The sequence below is a fragment of the Durio zibethinus genome, chromosome 18, assembly GCF_047325235.1.
Source record: "Durio zibethinus cultivar Kanyao isolate XHJ-2024 chromosome 18, ASM4732523v1, whole genome shotgun sequence".
Taxonomy (NCBI): Eukaryota; Viridiplantae; Streptophyta; class Magnoliopsida; order Malvales; family Malvaceae; genus Durio; species Durio zibethinus.
Genome location: NC_143179.1, coordinates 6,425,779 through 6,442,753, shown reverse-complemented (window position 1 = coordinate 6,442,753; position 16,975 = coordinate 6,425,779). Strand labels below are relative to the sequence as shown.

The window sequence follows — 16,975 nt, the reverse complement described above, 5'->3', positions numbered from 1 at the left end:
CAAATAATCAAATATTTCTTCAAAAGAATTTATCAATCAATTAAATAACTTATAAGAAAAAACAAAAACAACAAAAATGTTACCAAGATGAAAAACAGTGAAACAACAAAGTCAAATGACAGTTCGATCGAACGCATTGTCTAAGCAAATTCAACAGTTATCCCCTGTTGCTTCCATCGCTACCAAAAACTCTCTCAATAAAAAAAACTAATTAAAATGAAAAATTTTAGGGTAAAAGTAAGATTTTTAAAACCAGCTTTAAGGATTCTCATACTCTCATATGATTTGGAAAGCTAGGTTAGCACAATATTTCCGTTAAAAAAAAGGGTTTTCGATTTTTTGATTTAGATCTCCATTTTTGGAAAATGAAAATTTTGACTGAAAATCACCTTTATAATTCTTTTTGCTAGAAGAAGCAACGAACTGTTGTGTTATGTTCTATTCGTGTCCGAATAAAAAAGAATGTAATAAAATAACGTGACAAATTTTACAACAATTAGAAAAATTAAAAATTAAATTATTTTTATTTTATGATCAATGCAAAATTTTCGAAATATTGTAGATTAATATTAATTTTTGTTATTATATTTTAATTTTATTAAATTTATCATTATAATTTTAAATTTATTAATTTTTTAATAAAAATAATAATATTAACAAAATTTTACTATATTAAAAAAACTTATATTAATAGAATATTTTGTAAAATATTTTAATTTTATTAATTTTATAAATTTTAATATTAAATTTTATATAAAATTTTTATTTAATAAAAAACCTGAAATCATTTCATTAAATAAAATTTGTAAAATTTTTAATAAAAATAATTAATGAAAATGAAAATTGAATCAAACCCTATTGTTATAAAGAGAAATTCCATACTCTCTCACAAGATAAATTAAAATTTAATAAATTAAAGTACAAACATATTTTTAAATTAAAATTTAATAAATTATTTTATTAAAAAATTAAATTCAACTAGGCTTAAAAATCCTAAGCCCAAATGATATGTAAACTAGGTTGGGCTTATGGGCTTGAATGGAACTTTCGGCTGAACGGTTACAACAGCAAAATCCTATCCCTATCCCGATTCAAGCACACACTTGTGTGCCCCTGCTCCCAAACGACTTAAAAACAGAGAGTCGTCGTCTTAGCTTAGCCCCAATCAAAATCCCTTGCCTATAAATATCAATCCTTTTTAAACTTATTTCTCTAGGCAAATAGTTTAAGTCAGATCATTTCCATTTCATTTTTATATAAATAAAATATTTAAAAAAAACTTTTGTACCAAAAAAAATTCTATCGAAAAATTCTCAATTAAAAAAAAAAAAAAAACCCTCTTCCGTTATAAACAATATTCTAACCCTTCAACGTTTGTCTAGATTGTTTCTCCATCTTCTTAAACTCGAAAAGATTCAAGGAGGAAAAAAAAAAGAAAAAGAAAAAACCCTTATTGTCTTCAGCCCCAGGTTGGAATACAAGATGCAGATTAAACTGGGACAATAACAAAATATCAAGTACACAACCATACACTACCACAATTGAGTGAAATCTGTTGCCCAAGTTTTAGAGACAACCTTAATGAGGAAATATTCAAAATACTTTGAAAACGTAAAATTATTCAGTACAATTCCAAAGATCCTCATCTCGCAAAATGCAGCTATAGCCTTTCGAAACATGAAGTTCTGTGCAAGCCTAAAAATGATGATATGGATTAAAATGACATCTACTACCTCGTTTAAGGGGTAAAAAAAAAATTAAAATTACCCATATTTGAGAATAAAAATTTTAATATACTCTAAAGCGGGAAAAACTCCAAGAAAGAGCATAGAGCCGATCAATGTCGGAACAAAGACAAAATATGCTAGTTTAGTACATTCATTCATATTCCGGGTGGTTGTATGTCATTTTAACAAGGCTAATTATTTTTTAAGGCTTAATCACTAGAAAGCTCTCATTTCTCTATGAGTTTTTTTTTTTTAACAGTAACATGATCAATTGCAGGCAGTGATTCAACAGCTTGCATTTTGGAGTTACTTACCAAAACAGTAGTAGGATTTGAAAATTATCACCTAAGAACAATTAAAAGAGAACTGCCTGAATTTTGGAGTTACTTGCTTATAACTTATAAGCAAATATGTAAATCTGTAAAAAAGGGGAAAAGCCTCAATCATACCAAAAAGATGGTTAACAACACCCTGTCTGTGGATGTATTGCACCAATAAAAGGAAGCAGCTTCAGCAATTCTTTCTCTTTTATACAAATCACACGGACTTTAAAAAGATCAACTAACCACAAAAGAAATATCCTATTTCAGCAAATAAGAAAATAAATTCCAAAATTTTCTTTTCTAAGTTCCAAGCTTGAATCAACCTATGTCTCTTTTTTGTCCTTTTTGGAAGAAAATGAGACAGCAAACATGCATATGAGAAAAATAGAAGCAAAAAGTTAAAAAGAAGGAAAAAGGTTACCTTGTACAAGACAAGTGCATATATAATATACAGGTTGACAAAAGGTTAGCCAAACCTCCCTCTCCCTCTCCCTCTCCCCCTCCCCCTTCCTCTCCCTCCACATTCCTCTTGTCGATTTCTAGCATCGACTATTTCATATTTGAACATACTTCTACTAAGGTTCTCTGCCTCTGTGCCATGCATTCTCTGTACCTGAACAAGAAAATAATTTAATTAAAAATTACAAGATGAAAAATACAACACCACCAGCAATAGCAACAACTCAAAGTTGCAAGAACACTGACATGATAATCTTCCAAGTCCAGTTGAGCCTGAAGCTGCCAAGCAAGGTCTTCATCACAACTAGTTTCAGGAAGCTCATTTCTCATCCAAGGTTTTGGGCCAGCTTTCCTCTTTTCCCACTCATCCAAAGTGAAAACCACAAGCTCTTCTTGTTTTTCCTTTCCCATATATTTTCGACCTTTAGAATGTCAGCCATCCAGATTGGAATGGCTCATTTTCTTTAAGAGCTTCTGAGAAGCTGCTTGATTTTGAAGGGGTATGGACTCAGCTAATAGCAAAGGAAAATATATAGATTAGCATAACAATAAATGATCTAATTGAAGGTCATAGTAAACAAACTACACCTGTTTATCATAAGCAATGAAGGTAAGTTTAATCACCTAATTTGCTCCTATAAGTTCATTTAAGATTTCAAAAAGTGATGTATTTCATTAAGTCGACTGATGCATGACATAGGAAATTTCCTAGTGCTATGAAATTGAATTTACAGGTAGTAGCAGGATGCGCCATAATAGCATTGTAAAATATAAATAAAATTAAAGTATAGATGAGTTGCACCTTCTTTTGGTCTTGTTTCGGAGCTACTTGGATTTTCTTCAGTTTTTTCTGATATGAAAGCTGTCTTCAGACCATTATCCGCATTATCTGGTTTCGCTTCAACATTCTGGTTCCTTCTGCTCCACCTACTTTCAATATTCCCAGTGGAATTTGAAGCAGTAGGTCCAGCACTTCTCAATGTTGAGTCAGAGTAATCTGCACATCATCACCTTTAGATCACAGGTAGGAATACATGCATCAAGCAACCATAATCACAATTTGAAGCCATCTAAAGCATTCGTTATAAATAAATTTGCTCATAAAGGAAAAAGAAAAGAAAGCAATAGCTTTTTAGGGATCTTTTGAACAAAGATGGCTTCTTAAGTTAAAGCTTCTCAACACTCATTGTTCATTCTCTTGTTCTGTAAAATTCCCTTCCCCTCCACAACAACTTTCTCAAGCTTAGCCTTAAAAGTTGCATAAAATTACAAATTACACTTTCTTTGGTGACTATCAAATATTACAAAATTAAAAAAAAAGGAAAAAAAAATTAGCAATTCAAAATTTTTAACTTTCAAGAAGAGCAATTTAAATACTCGAGGAGTAAAAGAGCAAGATAATCTACTGAACCTATAAAACAAGAGTGATATAGAGTAGCAATATAGAGTATTCTCCAAGCTGTAAAAAGGCCTCATAACTAGCTAAAAACAAGTTCCAAAGAACAATTAATGCAGGTGGTGAAGTCAGACCAGGGTGTAGCCTGTAGCCAAAGTAAATCGGATGCCACTAATGAACTGTCAACAACAGATAGCTGGTTGTTATTCATTATGGAAAATGAGATGCTGGGAAAATATTTTTTATATGTATGTTTTTCTGATCATTCAAGAGTACAATTTAGGACTCATGTAATTATGAACTTGCTTAGAGATTCCCAACTATCTGAAGTATTTTTTTTAACTGAACACCAAGTAACTAAATTCAATGTTTCCTTTCCTTAGAACCTATCAATGATTGTTCCCAGAAAAACAAGAGAAATATGAAGCACGTTTATCAAGAAATAAAAAATCTCTTAATGCCAGTCTCAGCCAACAAAATGAAAGAGTCCATAGCACATTTTATGTGTCCACTACGAAAAAGTAGTCAAAGGCAAAAGGGTTTCATATCTCATTAGATTAGCATGCATATTGCATAAATTTGCTATTATAACTTTGAGTTATTATGTTCATTGGACAACAGATTTTATACTGACAAGAGTTAACAGCTTGATTATTGTAGCCAAATACAAGGAGTTCATTCCAGCTATGGGTTCTCCGTCTATCCTTTTGTTTCTCTTAGGTTAGATGTTAAGCCTATGTATTTACCAAATCTCTTAAAGAATGCTGGAAACATACTCTTAATGCAAAATTTAGAGGTGGTATGCAAAGAACAAAGAATAAAGGCAATGCAGGAGGGAAACAAAGATTGAATACAGCACATTTAAAAGCTCTAGAACACTCACGAGATGATCTGCCTGGTTGAAAAAGCCTACTGCTTGAAGGTGCCTCAAGTTGCAACAACTCAAATGGGGGAGGACCACCAGTACCACTTTCCTGGGATGACCTTAACGATGAACGGGAGAAACCTGAATATTTTTGGTTCATCTCCCATTCTTCATAAAGTGATTGAACAACACCTCCTAACAAAGTTACTACTTTAGGGTTCAAACATAATATACCATCATGTATGATGGCTTTATTTTCCAAAAGAATCTGCCAACCAGAATTTAATAAACGGTAAGAAATACCACAAAAAAATATAGGTTAAGTACATAATATATTATGAAAAATTGCCAGAGAGAATAAACAAATTACAGGCGACTATTATCCCATACACTGGTGATGGAATTGACATAGTACTTCACAAACAAACTTATATAATTGTCACATGTCCAATTATCTATAATAATGGAAATCAACATTGAATTACTAAACGTGGTAACATATAAACCCCCCCCCCCTTTTTTTTCTATTTCAAAGTCTGCAATGAGTACAGCGACAAAACAAGCAAAGTTCAGTGGAACTGAACAGTAAGAATACCTTAGAACCAGGAACCACATTGTCTGGAATTGCTGGAACATGAGAGTACTCTATGGAAGTTATCTCACTATGTCCATCAGTCAGACCCAATCTCAGCAAACTTAAGCTACTCGAATTCCGCGAAAATTCCTCTATGCTGCTTCTAGATGTATCCCTAACTGACGAAATCTAATGACAACATTTCAAAAATCAATTCAAAAAATGCCAAAACACAATCCAAAAGAAAGAGGAGTTTACCTGAAGGATTTTGGGACCACGAATATGAGAAGATTTTTTGACGGTTGGTTCGGGTAAGGATTTGCCTCCAATGGCTCTAAGGTCCATGTTAACGAGCTCCGATTCAACCGATTCGGCGATCGAACACGTATCGACATCGTTTGATAAAGCGATGTGTATTACTATGAGAGCTTTGACTGGTTTCGAATCGCCGAAACACCAGCCTCTTGTTCTCAGGGTTTCTACAACGGCTTCGGCAGTAGCAGAAGTCGCGCTCTCCTACATTTATGTTTCTTTAGCTCAAAAATAGACCGCAGGTTGGGCTTTGTTTGTCTAGCCATCTGGTCTAGGCTTTCTTTGTAAAGAGTTTTTAGGGAGAGAGTTTGCGTTTTTTAACGAAAGACTCTGTAATAAGATAATAAAGAAAAAAAAATTATAGGTTTTAAAATTGGATATTAAATTTATTAAATATTATTTTTAAAAATAATTGTATAAATTAATTGAATTAAATTTTATTTTTAAAATTTGTGTTTATATAAGTACTTTTTTTATTAGAAAATAGGATTATTTAATTTATTTTTGAAATGAAGTCGGTCAATTTTTCAGGTTATTTTCATCTTAATCTCGAGTTTCTTAATTATAATCAGTTTTTTAATTAAGGTTTAATTAATTATTCACACTTTTCATTGTACTTACTTTTTTTACGATGAAATCAATATTCAAAAAGAGAAATAAGAAAAATGAATTAGTTCTTTTTCTATTATGAAATCAATTTTTGGATTCGGGACAGTTCAATGATTTTTCAACGCAATTTAATGTTCTAAAGATTAAAAAAAAAATTTTGTTCGTAAAACCATCAAATATGTTTTCAAGCTTTGTATGTTCTTTGGGGGATAATTTTAAAAATATATTTTTTTGCATGAATTTAATATATTTAAAATTTTATTTTTCAAGTTTTTGTTTAAAAATAGAATCTTAATTGACAAATAAAAAAATTCATCTCCTATAATTAGTTTTAATAGTTTTAAATATGATATGTTAATACGATATAAAATTTATATAAATAAAATATACGAAAATAATATAATTTAAAATTTTAATAAAAATTATAAATAAATTTAATAAAATAAAAAATATATATTTTATATTTTTATGAACATAATTTTTATATAAAATATAATATAAATATATAAATTATTATTATTTTATATAATATAAACACATAAATTATCATATATATATATATATATATATATATATATATATATACTCGTAACATCTTGCATTAACAGAAAAGCCTTGCAAAGACAAACCCAAATAGCTGAATCAAAGCTCAAACAACTAAGTTTCGCCGGCTAATGTTATACCCGTACATAACAATTTCCATTTAGGCTCAGCCATTCGCAAGAATTTCTACTCTGCGCAGTCCTTGGCCTATTCGTTCTTGGAAAAAATCGAAGTGAACAATACATATGTCAGCATCTTCTCTCCATCCTGCAATTGATCCTTTGCTTACACCGCCAGCAGATTCCATTATTTCATAAAAGATTTCCAGCATCATTCCAAGCTATACACTGCATATATATATATATATATATATCTGTCCTCACTGTCAATTTGTCATTCTATTCCATCTTATTAAAATGAAACTTTATATTAATATTTATGTCTTCGATTTTGTTCTACTCTTGCCATTCTTCAGGATCTCCGAAGCCAATTCTGTAGCGTTCATTTCAAACCTCCTATCAGGTGACGACCAGGCAGCTTAAATTATCAGTACTATGTAGTTTTTTCTCTGAGGTATCTCAAATGCAACAACCTTTGATTAATATGTCCTGTTTGTTGATAATCGATTTTGTGCAGTTAACGCTTGCGCCACTGTAAACTGTGGCCAAGGGACTTGCCAGGAAACAAATGGGTCATTGCTTGGCTTTGAATGCGACTGTTATTATGGCTGGACGAAGTTCCGGATTCTTGGTATCGTCCTTCCCCCCTGCATCATCCCCAACTGTGAGTTTCTCATCCTTTACTCGGTTATTTTCCTATTCACCATTGATTTTACATCTTGGGTTACATTTATTTATTTATTTTATGAAGTTTCTAAAAATATGTAGGCACACTCAACTTTGGCTGCGGCACAGGGAGTCCTTCACCGCCACCGCCACTGACCTTTAATTTGTCCGACCGTATGTCCTAGGAACACTTCTGCTAATTCAACTTATTATACTATTAACTAAGCTTTTTCATGATTATTTTATGTAGCTTGTACCATTACTTGGTGCGGTGATGGGAGTTGTAAAACGAATGGAACTGGCTACGAATGCGATTGCAATGCAGGCTCTGATAATTTGCTAGATATGCCAGCCTTACCCTGCTTCAAAGAATGTAATGTGGTCTTTGTCAAATTATGAAATCAGAAATTCTCTTTTACGTGAAAGGATTCAAAATTCTTTTAAAAAATATTCACTTATAATATATATATATATATATGTATATTATCAATAAATTTATTAATTTATGATGAAATGAGTGTTCAAAATTTTTTTGGAATATTAAAGAATTCTTTTAAATTTTTAATTTTTTGAAATGTATGGAAACCTTTATTTCAAATGGTGAATCCGCATATGAACAAAACAGGTGAAGTTTTGTTTATGATTAATAGCGTGGTTGCAATAGTTTTTGATTCATTGCTTGATGCTTTAGTGCTTTGCTTCGCTCCAGGTTATCTGGGAGCGGATTGCCATGGTCTTGGGCTTGGAAGGCCACCTCCACCACCATCTTATCACTCATCATCTTCCCACGGTAATTTATTTTTCAATTTATTTTTTATTTTTTGACAATAAAAATTATTGCACATCAATATTAAAAAAAAAAATCACAATATTAATACATAAAAATAAAAAAAATTTTAATAAACGTTAAAATTTAAAAAAAAAAACTTAAAATGGGATAAAAGATGTATAATGTGTTACTATTTTTTATTTTTTATAATTTCCCCCCTTTATTGTAGGACTGAGAGAACTCAGGAGGGTTTCCAGGATCGGAGATAGTTTGAAAGTACTGTTTACTTGGGGAACTTTATTTCTTCCATGGCTATGAGGAGATCAAACTGTGAACACGTGACTGATTTTGATTAATGGACATAATTTTGATGTGATATGCCGGTGGTATTTTGTGGCCAACTTAAACAAGTTTTTTAAATAAAATTTATGACGTTTTTAATTAAAAATCAATCAAATTTAAAATAAAATTGATAGATTAAAACTTATTTTACATGATTTAATTATATAAAATTTTTAAAAAATAATTAATTTTGATTTATTCTAGATAATCATTTTTAATAAAATTTTTTATATTAAAAAATAACAAACAAATTTAAATTATAAATTATATTTTAAATATTTTTTACATATCATTAAATTTTATAAATTTATAAATTTAAATTTTTATTATAATTTTAATTAAATTTTTTAATTAAAAATTTTCACAAACATCACTTAAAAGTTTTTTTGGTCTAAATTTTCACTTTTCTCCATTATTAGGTCGGAAATTGGTTGAATTCCAAACCTAGTGAGCCAAGATCGAAATTGCTAGAACTATAGATCAAACTACAGCCTATTTCTGTAGTTTTTCTGTTTACATTTGAAAAGTTATAATTTTGACCAAAACAAAGTATGGGATAAATCGTTTCATCCAAATGGATCATCAAACAATAATTGAAGTACAGAGGCATTAAAGGCTCTTTCTAAAAAGAAGGGCACATAATTAGGTTGCAAGTAGAATAGGTCCACTAAAAGAACTTCGGTAATGGGCATATGCCAATGTGTTGAAGGGTTACAGGTTTCCCTATCTCATAGGGGGAGTTCAATAATATGACCCAAAATTAGATCAATCGAGCCGGTTTTGATTAAATGTTGTAATCTTTCTTTTAACTAAATAAGTAATTAAAAAGGTGATAGGATTTAAAACGATCACAACTTAATAAAATTTTGATTTAGTGATAAAAACATTTAAAAATTTAAAAATTTTAAGTTTAAATTATATAGATTTAATTATATTTTAATTAATTAATTAATAATTATATAATATTTAATTATAATTATAACTCAAAAAAAATACAGCTACGTAAAACTATAGGTTAAAAATTTGCTTCCCATCGTCCCTCTACAATCTCCAAGCTTAAAACATCCTTTACCCACCACTAAAACATCAAACTTTAATGCTAAAAAAGAAAAATAAATATTAAAGAAAAAATTCTGTAAGTTCAATAAATAAGAGTTTTAAATGTTCTTATCAATTATGTAGAGGTTTCTCTCTCTTTTTTATTTTTATTTTCATTCTCTTTTATTTTTTCAAACAATTTCATCTACTGTCAATTTAGTCAATCCAAATTAAATTTGTCATCGATCTGCCTCGATTTAACCACATCGACCGTTGGCTTAGCTTTTCCTCTTCGATCCCGTCCTCCTTTCCCCCGTATCCCTCCATTCCCTCTCTTTCATATTCCTCTCCTTTTAAAATCTTCAAGTGTTATTTATTTTTTTTTTTAGTTTTTTATTTTTAGATTTCAAATTTTTTATTTTCAAAAAATGTAACTTTTTAATTTTGTAATGTTGTGACAATAAATAATTTTGTGCCATGATAATTACCTATAATATCGCACAACATCCCACGATAATTAAAGATTTTTCATTGGTGAAAAAAAACTATATCAACTTTTGATTAAAGGAATATAAAAAGTGACATAATAAAATGAACAAATATGTATTTAATCCAACTTATAAATATGTATAATATATATTATTTGTCATAACATATAGTTCCGTAAATTTATAGCTAGATTTGACAAAATGATAGAGTCGCCACCAATCTTTTTTATTTGGTGTGATTGGTCACTTAAAGAATTTATCATCTTAAAGAGCTCATAAGTTTGATTAAAGGTTCCTAAAAAAATAAGTTTGAGTCTACAAACTAGAATAAGGTTTTGAAGTTCGGTTACATGTAAAAAAAGTTATAGCATCCCTACATGCCCATCCGAATGATGGTATCATATTATTTTAAATTTATCATAAGGTCTTGAGTTTAATGGTTTCAAATTTTTATGTTAAATATTGAAAATAATTCATAAGACTCTTCCATCAATCTGAGAAAATTCTTAAAAATATTTTATCACCTCAAGAGTATTCAAGAATCTCATTTGATATCTTGAAGAGACTTAGTCGTTGGAAAAATGTTTATTTACTATTTTTGTCAAAAATATATTTAATTATTTCACCATTTGGTTCAAATTAAATTTTTTTTTTGAAATGTTTAAAAATTTCACCATTTGGACCTATTTAGAATTTTTTTTTATTTCTAAATTTTCACCATTTAGGTCAATTTAGAAATTTTTTTTTCAAAATTTCTAAATTTTTCACTATTTTGACCTATTTAGAAAATTTTTTTTCTTGAAAAGAAAATAATATGACAATTATTTTTATTAAAATTTCATCTAAATTATTCTACTATTTGGGATAAATTTAGAGTAAATTTCTCACCTTGAGATTTTTTAAGAATTTACCATTTGAAATTTCTAAGAATCTCATCATTTGGTAATTATCACATATTTTCAACCTAAATTTTTATTTAGAAAAGAATACAATTATTTGTATTAAAATTTCATCTAAATGATTCCACCATTTGGGTCAAATTTAGAAGAAATTTCTCATCTAGAGATTTCTTAAGAATTTATCATTTGAAATTTCTAAGAATCTCATCATTAGGTAATTTGTATTTAATTTCAAAATTTTTATATTTTTATGTTTTTATTATTTTTATATTTTTTATTTTGAAAATAAATATTAATTATTGTTATTAAAACTTTATCTAAATTATTCAACCATTTGGGATAAATTTAGACAAAAATTTTCACCTAAAAATTTTATAGAAATTTACCATTTGAAATTTCTATAAATTTCATATTGGATAATTAATATTTATTCCCAAAATTTATTTTTTTATTAAATTAAATTGTACACAAATAATAATAAAATAAATAAACGCATAAAATAAATAAATAAAATAAAATAAAAAATATCAAAGAACGATTCAGCTTGCAACTTGAATCGGCTCGATTTGAGGCAGAGAAAATAGCTTAAAAACACGGCTCGGGGGGTGTGCGGCTCGACTCTAGGGATCAGCTGGCATGCAGGTCATGGTAAAATGCGTAGATCCTTTGGGATTTATTAACAACAAAACGATGTCGTTTTGCAGTGGGTATATAAACCCAAATCTCAGCTTTTTACCAAAATTCCCTTTTCCCTCTCTCTCTCATCGTTTCTTTTCTCTCCCTTCTCTCTACAAAATCTTGGAATCTGATTGAATGTTCTACCGAAAACTAGGAAACAACGCTGGAAACTAGGAAATTATGTTGGAAAATATGAATCTTGTCGGAAAATTGATCGAAATATGGATTTTCCAAAAAATTTCCAAAAAAAAATTTACCAAAAATTTTTTAAAAAATTCCTAAAAATCTTAAGACCACTTTTGCAACTTCTAAACACTTTTTGCTTCTGTTTTCTCTCTATTTCGTGTGTGTTTTTGCTATGTGTCCTAACCCATATTTATAGCCATTGATCAGAATAGTTTCTGATCAATGTTAATTCCTTCTTTGACTGGGATTTAGGATTATCAATCCTTAATTCCCAATCTAATCCTACCAACCATAATTGAAGACAAATTTTCCTTTTTTTTGTTTTTTTTTTTCATTATCTTCTAGAATAAAAATTATATTAAAAAAATAATAATTAAAATAAAATTCAAAACAAATAACCCAAAAAAATAGAAAATAAAAACGAAAATAAAAATAAAATTGGACCAATTTGCCCCATTTAGACCAGGCCCAATTGATCTGAGCCTAGACTAAATTGGGTGTCTACAGCTGCCCCTCTTTGCACATTTCTTGTGCAACAAAAATTGTGCAAAGAAGAAGACATCCTACAAGTGACCATCCCAACATATTCGGGCTTTTTTTCATTTTTTTGTTGAAAAAATAAATAAAGCTCCTCTAAATGGAGGTTCAATGACTTTGAAAAAAATAAATGTTCATCTAAGCAAAGGTACCACAACTTTGAAAAAAATAAATTGCTCATTTAAATAGAAGCACCACAACTTTGAAAAATAAATTGCTCCTCTAAACAAAAGCAACCACAACTTAAAAAAATAAATTGCTCCTCTAAACAGAGGCAACCATAACTTTGGAAAAAATTACTCCTCTAAATAGAGGCAACCACAACTTTGGAAAAAATAAATTACTCCTCTAAACAGAGGCGACTACAACTTTGAAAAAATAAATTGCTCATCTAAACAGAGGCTCAACAACTTTTGAAAAAATAAATTACTTCTCTAAACAGAGGCAACCACAACTTTAAAAAAATATATTGCTCATCTAAAAAGAGGCAACCACAACTTTGAAAAATAACTTGCTCCTCTAAACAAAGGCAACTACAACTTTGAAAAAATAAAATGCTCCTTGGCAATCATGTCCAAATGAGTTATAGATCGTATCTGAAGGAATTTTAGGAGATTACGCCTGAAGGTCTTACAAATCATTCTTAATATTGAGAAATATCTTTTTTCAAGGATTAAAATCTTACCTCACAAGCTTCTTTTCAAATGAAAATTTGAAACTATTTTCATCAAAAAGTTTTCACATCTATCTTTTTTATGTGAGATCTTGGAACATCCCTGTACCACACATTTTTAAATGCAATGTATGCTATGTGTTAGACATTTAGAAATGTAATGCATGTTATGCAAATACTGGTTAATTAATTCTTATTCAATTGTGGTACTCAAGTTTTTCAAGCTTTTATCTTAGGCCCCAAACCCCTCAATCTTCAAGTACTAAGGCTAAATCAATGTAACTCTCAATCATTTCTCTCATTTAATTCTCATATTCTCCTTTTCAAGAAATTTCTTTTCAAATTCAATGTCCTTATCAAGAACTGAATATTTCAAATTTGCCTTTATCACTCTTAACCTTTCCAATGCAATGTAAAATTCTTTCATGCTATTATTTATTTATCAATCATTATTTCAATATCAAAAAGTAAGAATGCATTCACACATTTCCTCCATTGTAAGGTATTGAAAAAAAAAAAAAGAATAAGAATGGCTAGAAATAATCAATAGAAGAGACACACAAAAAATGAAATATAATATCTTTTATTAGCAAAAATGATAGCAAACTTTGGCCAGTTGGAAAAGAAAGAATTACAAAAATGGGTATGGGGACAAGCCCAAAAATAAATAATTCGACAATCATGATAACATATCTTGAAGTACTTTTCAAAAAATTCAACCACCCAATGTCTCAACAACTTAGAGCTCATCAGAACATGCTAGCCTCTTTGCCAATGAACTTTCAAATTTGATGTTGTATTCTCCTTATCTAAGCTACTTTTTTAGGTTTTCAACTTAGATAAACCCATTTTTGACTCAAATCACCTTTTTGGGGTTTTCGCCTTGAGTTTTTTTATTATTTTTTTCATTTTTTCATTCTTTTTCCTTTTGTTTTCTTTTGTTTTCTCTTTTTTTTCTTTTTTTTTCAAACATAGTACTTTTTCACAGTATCAAAATTTATAGGATAAGGTAAATCATCTCTATCCATCTCAGCTAATGTTAATGCTTCACCTGAAAAAACTCGTTTCACGACATATGGCCCTTCCCAATTTAGAGTTTATTTTTCTCTATTATCATGTTGGCTTGAGAGAATTCTTTTTAAGACCAACTTTTATTCTCGAAAACAATAAGGTTGAACCTTTTTATCATTAGCTTTCATCATTTTTCTTTGATATAGCTGACCATGACATAGTACTATCAATCTTTTTTTTTCAATAAAATTTAACTGTTCATAGCGCTCTCGAATTCATTCAGTCTTTTCTAGTTTAACTTCTTTTAGAATCCTCAAAGATGGGATCTTTACTTTTACTGGCAGTTCAGCTTCTATCTCATAAACTAAAAAAAAAATAAGGTTACTCCAGTAGAGGTGTGCACTGACGTCTGATAAGCATGCAGTACAAATGATAACTTTTCATGTCAATCTTTATAAGTCTTAGCATCTTATCAAGAATTTTTTTTATATTTTTATTAACTGCCTTAACTGTCCAGTTCATTTTCAGATGGTATGACACCAAATTATAATGCTTGATCTTGTATTGGGCATATACTTCTTGTATCATCTTACTATTTTGATTCTTAGCATTATCTGAAATAATTTTCTCTATAAGTCTATATCTGTAAATAATTTCTTTTTTTATGAACTTGTAGACCATATATCTTGTTACATTTTCAAATGATGCTGTCTCTACCTATTTTGTAAAGTAATCTATCATCACGAAAATAAACATATGCCCATTAGAAGCTTTTAGGGTAATAGGACTAGTGATATCTATGCTTTACATAAAAAATGGCCAGAATGGTGCCAAAATATGTAAAACAGATGACAGAGCATGAATCTTATTAGCATAGATCTGGCACTTGTGATATTTTCAAGCATAGTCAATCAATTGCTCTCTATTATCAACCAATAGTATCATACTCTCATGATCTGTCTTGCCATCATATGTCTATTGGCATGTGCCCCACATATTTCATCATGCACCTTCTCAATAATTTTTTTAGCCTCGACTTATTTACACATCTCAACAATGCTTGGTCATGACTTCTTTTGTATAGAACATCTTCATCCATGAAGAAAGTCATAACTAGTCTTTAGATGACCATTTTATCATTCTCAGTTACATGAACTGGGTATTGCTGATTTTTAATGTACTAAAAATATTATAATACCAGGGCTTCCCATCATCCTTTTCTTTTACATTAGAGCAGTGAGCTGACATGTCTTTGACATCTAACCTGATAGGCTGAATGTCAGTACTATCATTAATTTGAACTATTGCTGTTAAAGTAGTCAAGGTATCAGCAATTAAATTCTCTTACTGAGGTAAATGATCAAATTGAATATCTTCAAACTACTTGATCAACTCTAGGATATACTTGTGCTACAGTGACTTACTATAGTAATTTTGATGGCAGGTTTTTATCTTTTCTTTGCTACAGTGACTACTACAAGATTTTTTTGTGTAGTGATTACTACAGTATAACTGGTCTTTGATTTCGAACATTTTTATCTTTTTGTATCTTAGATGTTTTGAAACCAAAGATCAGTTGTACTATAGCAGTTATTGTTCCCAATAAAAAATTCTATAATAGTTACTGTAACAGAGAGAAGACAGAGACTTGCCACTGAAACTACTATAGCAAGTCACTATAACAATACTATAGATAAAAATTTTACTATACATTATAACGACAACTGTACATAATTACTGTTCATATTTTTATTTATTTAAAGCCTTCATTGTAATCAGCTAAGAGAGGCTCTTCTTTCACTTTTCTTTACTTTTTTTTTTCTTTACTTATTATCCACCACTCTTTGTAAAATACCTTTTTTCTTTCCTGCTTACCATCCTTCATTGTAAAATATAATCTAATAATTCATTTTTGCACTTGTTACAATATAGAATGAGTTTCAAATCTCTCATCTCCCATTCTCTTTTCAACTAATATATGATTAGAGCTGAATCTTTAAACACTTTTAATGTTTTAACTTTTTTATATATAGCAGCTTGCAAATTCATAACACATGTCTCATATTCAATGATGTTATTTATACAATTGAAATTCAACCTCGCTGTTATAGGGTAATATTATTCTTCTAAAAAAATCAAGATTGTCCTAATTTCATGTCCCAAAGCATTGGTAAATCCATCAAAATACATTTTCTAATGGTTCTCTTCATGCTCTTCCTTTTCCAGCTGAGAAACAGTCATTAAATCTTCATTAAAAAATTTTAATCTCATTGGCTCATAATTTTTAGTAGTACGATCCATGAGAAACTCGGTTATAGCATTTTTTTTTACCTTTTGGCTCACATATATGATATCATACTCTGAGAGTATTACTTGCCACCTAGCAATTCTTTCAGACAGAGGGGGCTTCTTGAATATGTATTTAATTGGATCTAATTTTACTATAAGTCAAGTGATATGATAGAGCATATATTGTCCGAGTCTTTTAGTAATCCAAGCTAATATGCAACATATTTTCTCCAAAAAAAAATACTTGAACTCGTATTCTGTGAATTTTTTTACTCAAATAGTAAATAGCTTTTTTTTTTCGATTAGACTCATCTTGTTGCCCTAACACATATCTCATTGAATTCTTGCACACAATCAGGTATAAAATTAAGGGTTTTCTTATAACAGGTGGCACTAACACTTAAGGATTGGATAAGTATCACTTAATTTTATCAAAAGCTATTTGGCATTCTTTATCCATTCTCCAGGGCTA

The 16,975-nt window shown here is 29.5% G+C and overlaps 1 protein-coding gene and 1 pseudogene across 1 annotated transcript; one reads left to right on the top strand and one right to left on the bottom strand.

The window, feature by feature from the left end:
- Nucleotides 1-2,184: 2,184 nt before the first annotated feature.
- Nucleotides 2,185-5,971, bottom strand: LOC111300844 (uncharacterized). Its single transcript, XM_022896451.2, has 6 exons — nucleotides 5,603-5,971; nucleotides 5,366-5,533; nucleotides 4,789-5,038; nucleotides 3,312-3,506; nucleotides 2,756-3,021; nucleotides 2,185-2,663 (listed from the first exon to the last, which is right to left on the bottom strand). The coding sequence occupies exons 1-5, from the start codon at nucleotides 5,687-5,689 to the stop codon at nucleotides 2,942-2,944; spliced, it is 780 nt and encodes a 259-aa protein (XP_022752186.2). The 5' UTR covers nucleotides 5,690-5,971; the 3' UTR covers nucleotides 2,185-2,663; nucleotides 2,756-2,941.
- The window catches only part of LOC111300843 (ABC transporter G family member 32-like), a 30,048-nt pseudogene continuing 18,826 nt past the window's right edge, over nucleotides 5,754-16,975 (top strand).

Excerpts from the sequence above, each read along its gene's own strand:
- LOC111300844 (XM_022896451.2), bottom strand. The coding sequence starts at position 5,689 with ATGGACCTTAGAGCCATTGGAGGCAAATCCTTACCCGAACCAACCGTC. Across the intron at positions 5,039-5,365 it reads ATGTGGTTCCTGGTTCTAAG|ATTCTTTTGGAAAATAAAGC; the intron begins GTATTCTTACTG and ends TCTGGTTGGCAG. Across the intron at positions 3,507-4,788 it reads TCAACCAGGCAGATCATCTC|ATTACTCTGACTCAACATTG; the intron begins GTGAGTGTTCTA and ends GATGATGTGCAG.